This window comes from Columba livia, chromosome 2 (genome assembly GCF_036013475.1).
Source record: "Columba livia isolate bColLiv1 breed racing homer chromosome 2, bColLiv1.pat.W.v2, whole genome shotgun sequence".
NCBI classification, from domain to species: domain Eukaryota; kingdom Metazoa; phylum Chordata; class Aves; order Columbiformes; family Columbidae; genus Columba; species Columba livia.
In genome coordinates, this window is record NC_088603.1 from 137456172 (window position 1) to 137472792 (window position 16621).

General features: G+C 43.2%; 1 protein-coding gene across 3 annotated transcripts; it reads right to left on the reverse strand.

The window, feature by feature from the left end:
* Positions 1–79: 79 nt before the first annotated feature.
* On the reverse strand, positions 80–16055 carry GEM (GTP binding protein overexpressed in skeletal muscle). Of its 3 annotated transcripts, none has more exons than XM_065053978.1 (5): positions 16038–16055; positions 6610–6952; positions 3646–3722; positions 2968–3172; positions 80–1310 (listed from the first exon to the last, which is right to left on the reverse strand). In XM_065053978.1, exons 2-5 carry the CDS (start codon positions 6941–6943, stop codon positions 1033–1035), a joined length of 894 nt encoding a protein of 297 aa, XP_064910050.1. In that variant the 5' UTR covers positions 6944–6952; positions 16038–16055; the 3' UTR covers positions 80–1032. The 3 variants fall into 3 exon arrangements, with proteins under 3 accessions (XP_064910050.1, XP_005499503.1, XP_005499504.1); XM_005499446.3 differs by lacking the exon at positions 16038–16055 and adding an exon at positions 8699–8887; XM_005499447.3 differs by lacking the exon at positions 16038–16055 and adding an exon at positions 8699–8839 and having other exon boundaries at positions 6610–6984.
* Between the last annotated feature and the right edge of the window lie 566 nt (positions 16056–16621).

Consider the following 16621-nt stretch of genomic DNA (forward strand, 5'->3'; position numbering starts at 1 on the left):
CTTGTCGTGTAACAATCTTGCCCAGCATTCAAAATACTTTCTCAACTTGAAAAAAGTCTTAGGGATTTCCCACTGAGGCTCACATACAGTCATATATTTTATTTATTTTATTACAAGGCATGTAAGTAAAAACTTGCATATCTGAAAAAAGATATTAGGTAGAAAACAGTAATAAAATTAACATTATTCTTTTAAGAAACTTGGTAATAAATACATTTCCCCTCAACATTAAAATGCTTGTTATTTTGCACAACAATAAATACAGCATAGCTCTGGCATAGAGAAAGGCCAAGGCTGGGTACAAGAAGTCCATGTGGTTTCTTAAAAAAGCTCAGGTGATTTATAAAGGTTTGGCATCCTGCACTTGATGCACTTTGATACAACTTGCACTTTAATTTTAATTTTGCTGTGATTTTTAAATAGTCACATAATATGAAAATAAGAGAGGAAAATTTGTTCGATTACAGGATTTTTCCTTTAAATATTTCCAAAGTAAGAGATGTGTAAACTCATTGAAACCAATCCTTGAAATAATTTTTTAAAAGTGTCTTTGTGGCTATTCTACAAAAATGCAGGTTTTTCAGCTGTGGGTGCTCACGACTGACCAGCCAACTGGCAAAGGACAAATCCTCAGTCAGTTCCTCAATTCTTTACAGTTTTAAAAAAGAAGTAATAATAACAAGGAGAAAGAGTAAGGAGTGTACTATTCACTTCCCAAGTCATGATGGTTCAAGATTCTTATACTGTTATCCAAAGGTGAGAGGAGAAAGAACAGATATATTCCAGAACACCCCCCAGCATAACTTTGGGTCATTCTGGTCTATACTTTTCTTTTAAAACTACTGACAAAGAAAAGGAAGAGAGATATTTCCATGCACTGTGCTGTTCTTATGCCAGCACGTATCATCACAATCACAACTGTGAACCTAAGTCACTTTGATAGCCCAATCTAATATAGATTGATTGATTGTCCCACGACATAGTTAGATAATGTCCACAAAATGCCACAAGCTCTGGCAGAGTCCAGCGTTCTTAAAGTACTGATAGGTCATGGCAAGACTTGGACTTGAGTTTGAAGGCCATGTTTTTGTTGTTCTTGGCAACTATTTTGCCCCAAAACCGCCTGGCTTTCTTGGGGATGCTCTCTCTTCGTTTCTGGTATGCCAGCCGCTTCTCATTCTTTTCCTTGCTGTCCCTCCGAAGGCGGACTTGCCGCACGATGCCTTCAAACAGCTCTTTCACATTGTGCTGCACAGCTGCCGAGGTCTCGATGAACTTGCAGTCGAACACAACGGCGCAGGCTCGTCCCTCTGCAAAATCGCAAGGTAGATATGTCATGGGTGTCACAAGCAGAGGGGAGGCAAAGGTGTCGCGGGTGGCCATGTGCAAGGAGCCGGTGCCACCAAGGGAATTCCTCAAGGCTAATATAGGCATGGATAAGCCTTTAATCACCTCGTGCTGTCTGCTGGCCCATGATCCATCTGCTCTGTGTCACACTCCCTGCAAGGGGGGGTGAAGCCTCCCCTGGAAAATCCCCATCCCCGCCGTCAGCTGTTAAGGAAGCTGGGGCTGACCGACTTGCGCTGTGACACCAAAGGCTGAGAGGTCAGTAATGACTCAAAACCACCTGGTCATCCTATGTGCAGACTTCCTCGAGTCACATTAAAGGGTGATGACAGCACCCTCCATGCACACAGCACAGCTCTTGTCACCACAGGAGGCAGAGCCTGGCCCCCTCCATGGGTCATGGGCATAAACCAGGGTCTTGGGACAGTAGCAACTTGGGTGCAAACAGACACATGTACAAAACCCTTAAATAAAGGCAGAACTATGCTTATGGCTTTAGAGGTACATCTGAAATCATAATTCATATCCTTAATTACATGACAGCTGTCTTTCACACACAAGCTAATTTATTCTGTCTTCTGGCTTGCTGCGAACTCATCATCAGGATGGCTAAAATGACATGAATGCACCTGCCATCTTTCAAAGGATTTTTCAAGTGGAGCAGAGGGGAAGGTAAATAGGCATCCCTGGGCTCCTGATGAGCTATCTCACTTCAAATCCTTCACGTGGGGAAACTGTGATGGGTCAGAGGAACTGTGCACTTTGTCAGTGGAGGAAGGGGAAAAAAAAAATGTCTCGCTCATTTAGGAAACAGAAGAGCCAAATGGTGACAGAAAGAAGAAAATACTGAGCAGAGGAACCCATGTTTCTGGTGGGCCAAGATGAGATCATCTAATGCATTGCTGTGTGTTGTGTTGTGTCACCTAAGCCTCAGGAAAGACTCTCTAATAATAGACATTACTGACTGCAGAGCTCAGGAGCTGGCAGCAGCTTTCCCAGCAATCTCCCTATTCCTATTTATGGGCTTAGGGCTTCCCGGGCTTCAGGAGAGTGGCACAGGTTGGTTATACTTTCAAATAAATGCAGCAGTGAGAGCTGTTTCAGCATCTCAAAGTAAGGAAACAAGGAAACCTCTCCTGAAAGGTTCCTGCCCAGACTAGGAAAATAGAGGGTGAGAGGGAACTTTAATTCATCAGGGAGGACAGAGAACTGGTTAAATGAAGAAATAATCTTTGGCAGCAGAATAAAGTGGGCTAAAAATGTTGTCCATGAGCATATATGGGAAGCCCAAAATGTTTCCAGCTACCAGAGATATCATATACTGCAGGCGTCCCACGTAAGGAGCTAGAGAGGAAGAAATTCAAGCTTCTTTTATGACGGTTCTTAATAATTTAGGAAAGGGATTATCTGATGTGTAACAGCATTACCAAGGGAGGCTTTAAGGGCCCAACAGATCCCTCCCAGTCCTGTGCCCTCTGTTCCAGTCTTCTTCTGTTTTATTGCTCTTTTATTGCCCAGTCCAGATCACAGCGTTCTCTCTCAGCCAGAGCTCTGCAGTTTGTTTGTTCACTAGGTGACTCTTAACGTTTACATTGTTTTTACCCTCACAGTTTTCCTTACCTGCCACTGAAACTTCGCGACACCTGACAAGGTCACTTTTGTTGCCAACCAGAATAATCGGGATGTCTTCTTTCTGGCGTGCCCTGCGGAGCTGTATTCTGAGTTCGGAGGCCTTCTCAAAGCTTGCTCGGTCTGTGATGGAGTACACAATCAAGTATGCATCTCCCACTTGCATGCAGTGGTCTCGAATCCATTCTCCTTCACGCTGTTCAAAGAAAACGGTCAGACATCATTATTCCCAGATCAGATTTTCCTTAGAAAGTATAACATTAGAGAATCCAAATACATTCCTGCTGTAACTGTAATGGGTACAGTTTTAATCACAGTTATACTGAAAGTAATTCCAATGTGGTGATGGCATGACTACTTCACCACGAAGGAGGGCAAAAGTTGCCCCAAATCATTCATTTTACTGGCTTTAGACTGGAATGAACATGGTCTGGAAAATGGCTTGAATGTTTTGTTTTATCATTAAAAAAATAAAGAAGGATTCTGCTTCTCAGGCTCACACTGCAGAGCTATCAGGCATGCTTGACTTGGTGTGTGGTTAATCCCATATTCTCACTAATGTTGAAAACACCTTTCTTTCCCAAAAGATACCTATTTTTTATATTAGCAGTCATTCATACACACTTTTCTTTTGGCATTTGACTAGAACAAATTAAAGAATTAAAGTACCTTATTATCCCACATGTCGAGCAGTATAATGGTTGCACTTTCCCCATCTACCATCAGGGTTCTTTCATATGTGTCTTCTGGAAATAAAATCAGAAAAATTGGTAACATATTATTTTGTAGCATCATGTACATTACAAAAAACAAGTAGTTGAATATGCAGAATTTGTTCACAGTTCAAATTATTGGGCCAAATTTTATGCTGGCTCACATTCAGTTCTTTCCTCATTTCCATCAGCAGTGAACCTTTCCGTGATATACAAAGGAGGTTGAAAGATCAGGAAACTAAATGTCTGTGATTTTGGCTGATATTCTCTTTATCTATGTGGGAGAGAGAAAATAGAACCAGTGGAAGAAATAAGCAAAGGCTGAACATTTGCCCCATGGGAGCAGCAGAGTCCAGTAAGGCTGATTGATGGAAAATATTTGCTTTCACTTTAGCAGGGACAGTTTACGGGTGAACAGCCACCGCTGCAGAGAGCAACACAGCGAAAAGCCTCCAACCAGTGAGGACAGGGGTTTGTGAGACAAGAGCTGGTGAGTTTCAGAGTGGCTGAGACCTCTGCTGCGTCCTAGTTCTCTCCCATTTCGTGCTTCCCCACTTTAGGTTTGATGTCAAAAAGCAGACGAATCAACAACCCACAAAATGCGGTTATTTTGCACTGAGGCCACAAAAATGCATACCTAGGTTATAAACACCATGTGACAAAGTTCTGCTTAGAGCTGGGGGTGGCTGCTCCTACTCATAACTTTGATCAACCCTTGCCATGAAATCTCAGTCTAGCTTCTCCTTCAAATACTGATCATCCAACGTTCCCCCAAACCTGGGCACATGGGGTTTAGACCCATCTCTAGTCTTGCATTGCTAGTCAGTGAAAAATGCCAGGCTTCAGGCTTCTGAGAAAATCATCTCTCTCAGTGCAGTGTTTAAGGGGTCTGTCCTAACCATGCTTGTAGATAGGACCGTGTCTTAACCCTTGCCTCATAAAGTATCTATTGGGCACGAATGGAGTGAACTTTCCCCTAAACTGTAATCAGAGCCTTTCCTTGAAGCCAGCAATCTACATCCATGCAAAATAATGAGACCAAAATATTACACATTTAAAATGAAATTAAAATGGACAGCCTTGACACAGCTTAAAATGGTGAGATGAAAAAGACAAAGCTAATCAAGATGAGCATATTCCCTGCAGGTCCAATAGCATGATACTTGTGTTCATGAGCTAGGTTAATCATACAGTCAGTAGCAAAGCCAGTCCATAAAAGCTATTGTATTCCCTCTGTGAGATGGCTACCCTGAAACCATCCTCTGAAACCATCCTCTCTTGTAACAGAATTTCCAGTTTGCAAGCTAAAGTTTGGAGAATAGTTTCTTGAACTGACCAAGAATCTGGATGGGAACAGGATTCATATATACCAGAAGACAACACCCAGAGGACTGTTTCTCCATTGTTACACACAGAGAGGCTGCAAATACCTAATCACACTCCTCAAAAATATTATGCCCAAATGGTCACATTCGGCACTTATTTGCACCTTAGTCAATCCTAAGGAACTTCCACAGGACATGAAACAAACTGAAAGTGAGTGATTGGTTCATCTCATGTTTATTTCAAAGCCAACACTAAAAAAAGGGAAGATGGCAAGCTTTCCAATACCTCAGCAGAGCTGGCCTTGAAAATGTGCCACCCTTACACTCCAAGCAGTATTGCTGGCAGTGTAATGAAAGAAGAAACCATACAGCTTCGCACAGAGGAGAAGAAAACTGTCTGGCAGGGGTGTGCAAAGCAAATCAGCTGCATTTATGACTGGTTGCCCAAGGGTCCTACTCCAGTTTGCTGGGGTAGCACTAGGAAATGTTTCATCAGGGATACTCCAGGCTGAGGAGCTGGTGGGATTACAGGAAAAACGATGGTAGAAGCTGAAGACAAATCACACCTGAATAACTGACTCAGAGTGACCACACCATGGGGAACTTCAGTTCCCCCAAAGGCACAAAGACCTGTGTGTGTCCCCAGTCTGTGTCAGCAAGCAAGGAAAATGTGGGTCCCCTTTCCTGGTGCTGGGCTGTATGAAATCCTGGGTGAAACCTCTCCTAATCAGATTGGTGCAGCACAACCCTTCCACATCAACATCTCACACAAAGCATAGCTCAGAGCTTGGTGCAAGAGCTTCACCTTCTGCATGGTCTGGTCTTTGGGATTAAAGACCACGTTGCAACCCTAAACAAAGCAGAGGAGGATAGCAAGGGGGAAGAATCAAAGAAAACCCTACAGCTTGTGCCATTTCCTCCTGTTTGGACAACAGGAAATTTCCTACACTGCTGAAGGGCCTTTGTCTGGTTTATCTCTGGGGGAACCCATGTTGTGCAAGTAAGATGAAATGAGGAGGAGACATATTTTATTCAAACTCCACACAGCCTACACTGAGGTAATGTGTTTATACAGAATGGCTGAGATGACTTCTAACAGCAAATATTTTGGAGGTGACTGAAGGACTCAGCAGTGGCTTTTTCTTTATATATTGTTAATAAGCATTTCATTCTCATAGACCGGGAGAATGCCCAGCTGTTTGAATTCCCCAGGAAGCTGGAGCCAGTCTTATGGAGTTAGTAGTGATACAAATGTCGGACAAGCGTGAAAGCTGTATCAGCTTCCTGTGTAATGTCATCACAGGCAGGAATGAGGCAGCTTCCAGCAGGTAACTGGAAATGAAATAACGTGAGAATCTGAATTTTTCTCTTTCAGAGACTTTCAATCATTGTTGGTGAGTATCTTACTCATCTTATTTTGCTTTCTTGTTTTCTTAAGAGAGATGCACGTGTTGAATCGGTTTTGGTGATCAGTTTCAAATGTTTGTTACCTCAATTTTTGATTAAACGGCCTCTCTGATTTTCTGTGCCAATTACTACTGACAGGGCTGATTGCAAACAAACACAAACACCCCAGGGCAAGCACAAACACCTACCTCCCAGCACCTCACAGTCGCTGTCAATGCTGTCATGCACCCCCGCAAAGATGTTGGCTAGGGAGGACTTGCCTACGCCGTGCTCCCCGATCAGCACCACTCGGTAGCAATTGCTGCCAGACTCAGAGGAGATGACGGAGTCAGATGACTCCGAGGACCAGCTCCTTCTGTAGTAATCATCAGGATTGATGGTGTATCGCTTCTGCGGGTTGTACTCATTGGAGTCTTTCTGGACCAGCAGATGCTTTCCATCAGCAGGGATGCTCCACCGCTGCTGCTGCTGCTGCAGACTGCTGTTGTGGGTGCGACGCATGGTAACATTGTTTAGGGTCATTTTTTACCCCTGGTGAGAAATAGGGAAATCACAAGCGTCACCTACAAAACATTTAGAAATGCATTAATGCTGTCTTATTAACTTCAAAGCAGCACATCCTACTCTCCCGTAGGGATCTAGTATACGGCAAAAGTAAATGAGACTTTCTTCACTCTTCCGTACTTGCTGGTACACAAAGAAATATTTCTAGTTAGTGAGTCAGAGGCTTTTTCCTAGGGATGATACCACCCCCACCTGCTAAATCCTATCTTGGTTGAGCCTTTCCAAGCTCACGACTGTGCTAGGTGCAGCCCAGCCCTGGGGAGACATCGCTGTGTCCCAGAGGAGCAGGAAGGGGCAGCATTCAGCAGCGCTGTCCTGCATGGGAGCTGCATCCCTGCTGAGAGGCAGCCTATGGCACACACAGCACCCACAGGTACTGGTCCCCATCCTTTGTGCTTTACTGGGGGCAAGCAGTTGCCTCCAGCTCCCAATGCAGCTGGGTGTGGAGCATCTTTCATATTGTCTCGGTTAAGAGCTGGAACATTTGGGAAAGCAATAAAGAATCACTCACTGCACACTTAGACAACCCTGATATAAGAAAAGAGCCATGCAAGCATGTCTTGCTACAGTGGGGTGGATTTGAGTCTTGTCTACAGCAAGGTTCACAAAGAGTGACTCTGCTTTGGACAGTGGCTTTTTGTCTGACAAGAGGGAGAATACAGTCTAGATCAACAGCTTTTCTGAGGAGTTACGGAGTCTAGTCAGTACAGCATGTAGCACTGGGAGAAAAAGCTCATAGACTTACAGATATTAAATCAACAACTTCATTTAGTGCACAATCAGCTAGACAGGTTCACTTGTCTTATCTAAACACAGCTCTTAATTATATTTTACTCAGAAAACTCTATTTTGCCTTGCCTGGAGGCAGAGGACAGTGATGTCATTCTCACAGGCTAACAACTACCATTTTTAGGAAAGTTACTTTGATGCATTCCTGTTCCCAAAGTGACATTTATTTAGACATTTTGCTTTTTGCCGTATATCTGATGTTTCTCAACTCTCTTCTCCATGATAGTAAATAGGATAACTGTCCATAAAATGCACCCAACCATTTTCAAACCTGAATAATATGTGGTGAATGAAAAAAAGGACAGCAACACAACAAATCAACAGGTACAAATCACTGCTCCTCTTCTCACAAAACTGCCTGTAAACTTCTTTGAATAAATGCACAGCAGGACAGAGAAAAAATATACAGAAAAAGCACACTCTATCTGAACTTACTACCACATACGCAATATTTTTCTCTCTGATGCATAGTACAGAGTGGCAAAATGAGATTGTTTGCATAATCCCAGTCACAGTAACTTTGTCAGCAAGAAATATATCTAAACCAGAAATCACGCACCAAGCACAAGCTGCTTCACAAAACAAAAAAGAATTATTTACTGTGGTTGAATTTTGAAAAGCGTTTTTTCCTAGCAGCTTCCCCACTGAAACGACCAGATGAGAAAAGCCAGCTTCAGTTCAGCCAAACAACGGAGCCTAATTCACAACCTGCCATAAACAATCACTTGCTAAACAGTCGCAAACACGAACATTTTACGATTTCGCCTCTGACAAATTACCATCCCTCATTAACCAAAGCCAAATGAGTTCCTATCACAAATTGTGTTCCAAGTTCAAACTGATTTTGATACCCCACATTGTGTTTAGCTGCCTGGGTGTCTAGCACCGACAGTCAAAATCTGTGCCTGACCGACGCTGCCTTACTTCTGCCGGGGCTCTGCTGGCGCTGCCCTTCTCTCTCCACGGGCTGCTCGGCCGAAGTAAATCCTCTCCTGCTTTGGGGCTGCCTCTTTAATTCTTTCTCAGCAAACCTGGTTTATATTAAGCCCATCTGATCAGAGACAGGGCTTTTCCGTGACGTGGTTGGCCTTTCCGTACAACAGCCAGCCCCCAGCTGGGAGGAAGCAGACATGCAGAAGAGCAAAAACTTACAAACAATCTCAAAAGACTTACTCAAAATCATATGATTGTCTCAATATTGCCAGTAAAATAAACACGTTTGGTTCTTGCATGATGAAAACAGGAAAGGGGGGAAGGGGGGAGAAGTGCTTTTTCGCCTCAGTAAGTTCTTCATTCAAACATTATCAAAATTAATGATGTTTAAAAAATGTCACAAGTTTCAGTAATGCATAAAATGGTATAAATGCATTATGTTCTCTGTCTGCAGAACACCCTTAACCCCCTGCCAAACAAAACTTTCATTTGGAATAAAATATCTGATTTTTTTAAATTATCCTAAAAATAAGAATACTATTCTGTTGGTTTTGGTTTGGTTTTGATTTGTTTTTTAAAATAAAATCTAGTATATACAATCCTATTCTACTCTTTCAAACTCCAAGTGACTGCACCCAGTTTCCTGAACTGCATAATCAGCTCTCACTTCTGTTGCAACCCTTTTCTAACAGGGGCTTGAGAAGACATCCAAATATAAATTCAGTGTTACTCCAGCTGGGTCATGGCAAAGATACATCAGAATACACAAAGTCTGCACAAAGTCGGAGTAGCACACTGCTGATTCTGCTCACAGATCATTAGGAAAGATGAAAACATAGTGTACATGCCACAAACACAGAGCCTGCTCCTTAAATTTTTATAATCTCACAGCTCATTGGCAGAAGAAATTTATCAACAAGATAAAAAAAAAACATCCAAACCTGTAATGTGTGCTGCCGGGTGACTCTTCTGGCAATGTATGCAAAATACTTATTAACAAATAAAGAGTAATAAACTTTCACAGAACTGCTCAGTAGGGACACCACAACTTATATAAAAGTGTATGGAAACTCTGCAGTCAGCTCTCAATTATCCAGACACTGGATTAATTATGATGAGCTCAAAACCAAGCTCCTACAGTTTTCTTTTGTATTTACAATCTCCTAGCTACTTTATCAGCTTCTGAAACCAACAGGTGATTAATGCTTATCCTGCACATCTGAAGTTTGAAAAATTTCGCTGCTGAACAGGAGCAAGAATGAGCCCATTCTTCTCAGTTACAGACAAGCAAGGTTTTAACTGACAACGTATCTTTGTTAAAGGGAACAGTGACATGTAGAGAAGAGTATCTATTGCTATGATTGCAGCCTAGCACTTATTTTATATTCCTCCACTGTAAAATTGTTTATTTTTCCCCTGGAAAAGCAGACTTTTACAAAATTCTTCAGTTGAAATCTGCTTGCTTTTTTTTCCCTTCAGCTTTATTGCATTCCTGTGTCTTTTGTGAGGATTTTCAGGGCTCTCCTGAGCCCATTCTCAAGCTTAAAGAGCCAAGAGCGTTTCCCAAAGAGATATTCTCTCGTCAATTTACATAGAAATTATTCAAATCTACTGATGGGAGAACTGGATAAAAAACATATCCTGAATTTTCTTCACCTGCATTTTGCTCCTTGGTGGCAGCTGAACTGGCCCCAGGTCCTGCATCTCCACCTCACCCGTCCCTAACACAGCAGACGCCAAGTCTCTGTGCTGTGTGATAATCCCAAAGAGCACAGAGAGGCACGTCCCTCTTTATAGGATGTAGAGAGTGGCTGCTGATACTGACTGTACAAAATGAAACAACATCTCTGCCAGGAAAGGTTTATGGCGTGGGTAGCTCTCTTTAAGTTGTCTGTAATTTGTCAAGGCAAGTAGAAGTCCTGTCCACCGCAGGGCTAGAGAGATTTATGGCCAGACTGATGTCAGCAGAACTGTAGGCTCTAACGTCTCAACCCAACGTTTAACGTATATCATAGTAGAAAGCACAAACAGCAAAAATAAACCAAAGTCAGAAAAGCCTTTATGTTTAGTTATGGTTAGTGTTATATGGGGAATTGCTAGACATCATCTTCCATATCCTTTTCATAAAATTCAAGGCAGACAAAGAAAACACAGCTCTTCATCAACCACACAATATATCTCTTATATAAACCCATCCATAAGGGTTGTCCCAACCGTGACATGAAGCTTGGGAAAATTGCATGTGTGTTTTCCATTGTACTGTCTCTTGCAATCCTGTTCTGATTTTCCAACTGGACAATTAACTCTCCAGATGCTGTTCTGTACTACTGTCTGCCTCCACACAATCAAGAGTTCTTCTTCCTCAGGGAATGCCATAACTACTCCTACATTTATACAGTCCTAAAATACATTCAGCCCTTTGAGGGCACCCGTGAGGCTGAGGTGGCCCACACTGAAATCAGTTTGGCACCCTGCCATAGATGGATGGAGTCTGACACAGTCCTAGACTGCTCAGCTCTCTTGCACTCTTCCCTGGTCAACACTTCTGCAACTCAAATTGCCTGAGGCACCATCACAAGAAGAGATGAACCACAAGACCTGGCGCTGTCATAACACACACGAGCACTCAGGTGCTACCATCTGGTGCAATATTAAAACTCAGAGTGATTGCTTTTCACCCACCTTATCCATTCTGTGCTTCAATAATCACATCTTAAAGGAATGCTCTCTGCAGCCAGGATGAAGTAAACTTTGCAGAGTAGCAGCTCTGAAATTCTTCTCCAGCCATTTATAATTAGACCAGGTGATGCCCAAAGCAATTAGGCAGAAATTTTCCATTGGATATAAAACAGCAGTGCTTTTTAGATGACAATTAGGCCTTTTGTATTTATGTATATGAAGGCAAAAGTAGTTCCTCAAATCACCTTCTGGCATGGGAGTCATGAGTACAGACAACGTGAATCAATTTGGAGGGGGAGGGAAATGCAAGGGAGGAAAAACTCAAAAAAAAAAAAAAAGGCAGAAAAAACAATGTTCAGATCTATTTGAATATAAATAGTATGCAGGGTGTCTGAAAGAGCACTTTCTCCTTATACATTTAGCAGTAGCTTATGTCTTCATTTTTGCCCTCAGAGGACAGACCTAACTTAGCAGACTGTGTTCCCAACATTTCATTGCCTGCAAAGGCACTGAAGGAAGCCCACCGCCTTCCTTTCCTCCACACCATTATGGCAGTTCACATTTTGCTCTTCTTCTTACATCCCTTAGTGCCGGCTGGCCTTCAGCAGTTCTCTACCCCACCAATGGCATTAGCCACCAGGTCACCAATGGACAGCGTTGAATTTGGGTGTAGACACAATGCTGTGCTGGATAATGCCAGACATACCAGGAGTACCCCCAGTTACTGCACATGTCAGGAGAGATGCTCCAGTGTCACTACCCATTCCTGCAGCACAGTGGGCCACATCAGCTCAGTGAGCACATGTAGAACAAAAAGCAAAAATACATGTGTGATGAAGCAGCATCAGGCCCATAGCAACGGGACTGTTAGCTTATTTACACCAATTCATGCCCACAGCTTTGCCTTTGTCTTTCCTGCTTTCCCTCCAATGACTCAGTAAGAAGTTTCATGCTGAGTGAGAAAGGTACCAGGGATAAAATACTCTGAAACTGGGAGGGATGAGGCAGGGAAATGAAGGATTATGAGCCGGAGGAAGTCTACTGGGGGTCTTAAGCGGGAGACAGGGCAGAGAAAGATTCTCAGAAATTAAGGAATAATAAGACTTTTATTTTTAGGGTAACATAATCAGGAGTACCTCAAAGTGTCCCTCATCTGAAAAACGAGGTGCTTTTTGCCACTGCCCCTTTCAGAGGAGTAGATTGGGTAGGCTCTGTTCCCAGCAATTGCTTGCAGGGGATACTGAATCTGTTCTCCCACACCACAGCAACATTTTTTAAATTCTTTAACTGAGCACTTAAAGCAGAACATGATCCCTTGGTGATGGAGCGCAAGGATAGAGAAGAAGCACAGATCTGTACTCCTTGTGCACAAGACAGCAGTAAAAGCCAACATTCAAGCTCTCAGGGAATAGAATTGTCTTTAATCAGCTGTCTCACTAGGGAACCCCTCTTTAGTCTATTACTTGCAGATAATCTGGATTCTGATACACCAAAAGGAAGGTGTGCCCCATATCCATGCACTGCAGAGCCTTGGTGACTGTAACAGGCATCCAAAAGGTATTTTGCCCATTAATACGTTAAGCCAGCACAGTTGAATACTCGGCAGAAAGTGAGAAATAAGTAGCCAGCACAGTTGAATACTCGGCAGAAAGTGAGAAATAAGTAGCCAGACGCAGTTGAGTTAATAATAAAATACAAGTTACTTTTTAGTCTAGTTAACAGGGAAAAAAAAAACAAAAACAAAAACACTAAAACAACTATCAGATGTGGGGGAAAAAATGTATATATAAAGAGCAAATGGCAAAAGGAATTATTTCCATAAGAGTTACTTAGAAAAAGGACTGCCTATTTCCCACCCTTGCACTGAATGACGTTAAAGAGTTCTGCTGATAACTGTCTAGGGAACTGGATTAAGTCATGTATGACATTAATAAATGTGTTTTTCAAATAGAATCAATGCAAATAAAAAAAATCATAATATACTAATAATAGTAGGATGTGAGCTAGCCATAAATTTCTTCGAATACTGAGCTAAAAAATCCTGCAGACAAATGGCACCAGCACAGGCCATTTTTTGCAGCTGGGATCTACGTACCATGTCACAGTCCTCAGTGCAATCGGGTTTAGGAGGCACAACCTCCTTTGCAGCTGCAGGATTCACAGATTTCAATAGCTTGGTTTTAAAGCACTAAGTCAGTGGTAATTTAACAACAGGCAACTTCTGCACCAGCAAAGCCTAGGTTAGAAACTTCAGTAGAATAATCTGGGCCTCCAGATTATTCAGAATTGAATAATTCAGATTAATAATTCAGAATTTAATAATTCAGATTCAGAATAATTCAGATTACTTCAGAATTGTTGAAGGGAGATCCAGAAAAAGGTCTTTTGCTCCTAACGCAATTTCTTCTTCACCATGGCACCCAAGATTCTTACACCAAGTGCAATCAACGGTAACTACCAGTATTCAGGGAAGGGGCTGTGTTATACTATTTCAACTCACACAAAAACATGGAGCAAGACCTCAAAATCCTGCCAACGAAAGCCAATTTATTTCAAATATATTCCACATGGTAGCCAGAGCTTGACTTTCAGGTGCTGATTGCATTTATTTCCATGACAAGCCTGTCTGAGGTGGGAAGGGAGCGCCACTGAGCTCTCCAATCCACCTTGGCTTGCAAAACTCCCCCAGTCTCACATCATTAAAGGGTGTTTGGGGCTCACTGTCTGGCTAGAGGAATCCCACCGCTGGGCCAGGGGCTGACATAGGGTCCTGGGCAGGGTTGGGGAGCCCTGGGGGGCAGGCAGGGCTGTGGGTGCCCCCAGGACCCCAGCACCCACTTGGCTCAAGCCTTGAGGAAGGGTGGTGGCACATGGTTGAGGTTCAGCTGAGGCAGAGCTCAGTTCAGCCGGGCCATTGTCAGTCTAGGTCGTGCCAGGGCTGTTACTTACATCTGCACCACGAGAAAGGTGACGTGTAAAAACGCATGGCACATGGTGGCTAAACCAGCTATGTTCTTCAAAAGAGAATGAGGCCACAGCTGGAATATGGCGTCTGGGCACCTCATCCCTTCCCAGCTCTCTCTTTACTGCACAGACAACTAGCAGGAACAAAACCACAGCTAAACATGGTCTGCTTGGAGGGAGCCAAGGGCTCTCGCCTTTCTGCCTTTACAGTCTTGTCCATCTGGTGCCCCTGGTTTGGCGCCCGCTGCACCAGCACCTACTGAAGTGATGGTGCATGTGATTGCTCAGTGATTCACCGCTGTGTTTGGATTTTCAGGCTCCTGGGCTTGTGTTTATCAGCAAAACACACGCTCTCTACAGCGTCAGGCTATAAGCGGATTGGAGCCATACAAAATGCCTTTAAGCAAGATGCTCTACACGGTCAGGCGTAATTAATGTCTATTTAATTGAGCAAAGGCACCTCTTTTATTTAAACAGCTTTCCTCCCATGTCTTTCAGCATGCACTTTCCACTTTTCTAAAATGGAAGATGTGAAAATGAACACATAAGTGAAGATATGTTGTTTATTTTCTTTTTGAAGATCTAATTCTTCATCTCTATTGTACTGTGTTCATGTCAGGACAACTGAGCACCAGGCCCTGCAGGTAGGATTCATTTCACCTCATTTAAACTACTTGCCTTGGTTCCCAGAGGGAGCCAGATGGGGTTAACCAGGCAGGTCATGCATCTAACACAGGTTGCATGAATCATCCCAGGAGATGCCTCTCCCCACTGACAACAGAGGGACCTCCGGGAGATGAGTCTCTCTGCACCAACACCAGCCTTAAAATGCACAGTCTGAAAGCTGGACCACCAGTCAAATGAAGTGAAATGAAGCAACCTCAAAGACTAATTTTTTACCAGTGCCTTCTCAGACAGACAATAAGAAAGACAAGGTTTAAGATGTAATTGTTATATATGCAACGGTGAATGAAACTATCCTGCTGTAGTATAACAGATGCATAAAGCACAGGCAGCTTGGCTAGAAAACTGTAGAAACAGGTACATGTGGTATGTTCAGTATGGATGGCAACAGGAGTCTTTTCTCAGCAGCTACTGGGATTCTTCTGGGGAGGAATACTCTGCTGCGTGTGGCTTCACCACCCAGATTCCAGGTTTATTGCACAAAGTCAAGTCATTGTGTGAATTCATCATTTGTCCCCCCACATCAATCGCTTTCTCCTCTGTGTGATATTTGTCTGCGCATTTATATGCTGTCAGGTACCAAGTGAGACAAAACACAAACTCTGGGATTAACCAGTTTTAGTATAATCTGATGCAGCCTGAAAATCAGAATGAATTATTACCTCTTCAGCAAGACATGACTTCAGACAGGCCAGCTCCAGAGGAAAGAGAGAAGGACTTTTGCCAGCACAGGCTTTTATGGGAGGGGAAGAAAAAAGACCCTACAGAATATAAGGATTTAAGAATTTAGGAAATTCTTCACCATGTGGGTGGTGAGACACTGGAACAGGCTGCCCAGAGAAGCTGTGGATGCCCCATCCCTGGAAGTGCTCAGGCCAGGCTGGATGGGGTCTTGAGCAACCTGGCCTAGTGGAAGGTGTCCTTGCCCATGGCAGGAAGATTAGAACTAGATGATCTTTAAGGTCCTTTCCAACCCAAAGTATTCTGTGATTCTGTGAATTACTTTGGTTGCCATCCACACTGACCAAGCTCCAGATGCTTTTTCTTCACAGCCTCTGACATGTGGCACATGGCTGGTGGTGGCTGTTTTCTGCCCTGCTTCTGCAAGCCAGCGCGTGCTGTCACCATGCATCACCACGGACACGGCCTGCTCCAGCCAGCCAGCCTCCTGCAAAAAGGAGGATCACAGCCAGCACGTTTTACTGGGAAAATAAAATACCAGCAGTTACAGTGCTGTCAGCTTCAATCCTACTTTGTAAAGCCAGTTCCTTGGCACTGAAGGCTGTCACGTTCCTGGAGGAGCCAGAAAGGGGTGACAGAGCTACAGCAGGATCTTCTCAAGCCCTCAAGCTGGGACGTGTGCATACATGTGTATCTGTGCTCAAGCTGCTGGCTGACCTCCGGAAACCACCACCTGTTTGTCTTTCACTTTGTCTCTATTATTTTCATAAAATACATTCATTTTGAAAGCAGGCAGTAAACACAGGAGCTGGGCATAATTAAGAAGCCATCATTAATAACTAAAATCAATCATTTTGATGATTAGCAGAATGTTTAATGCTTCCACTGCATTGTCCTCCAATGCAA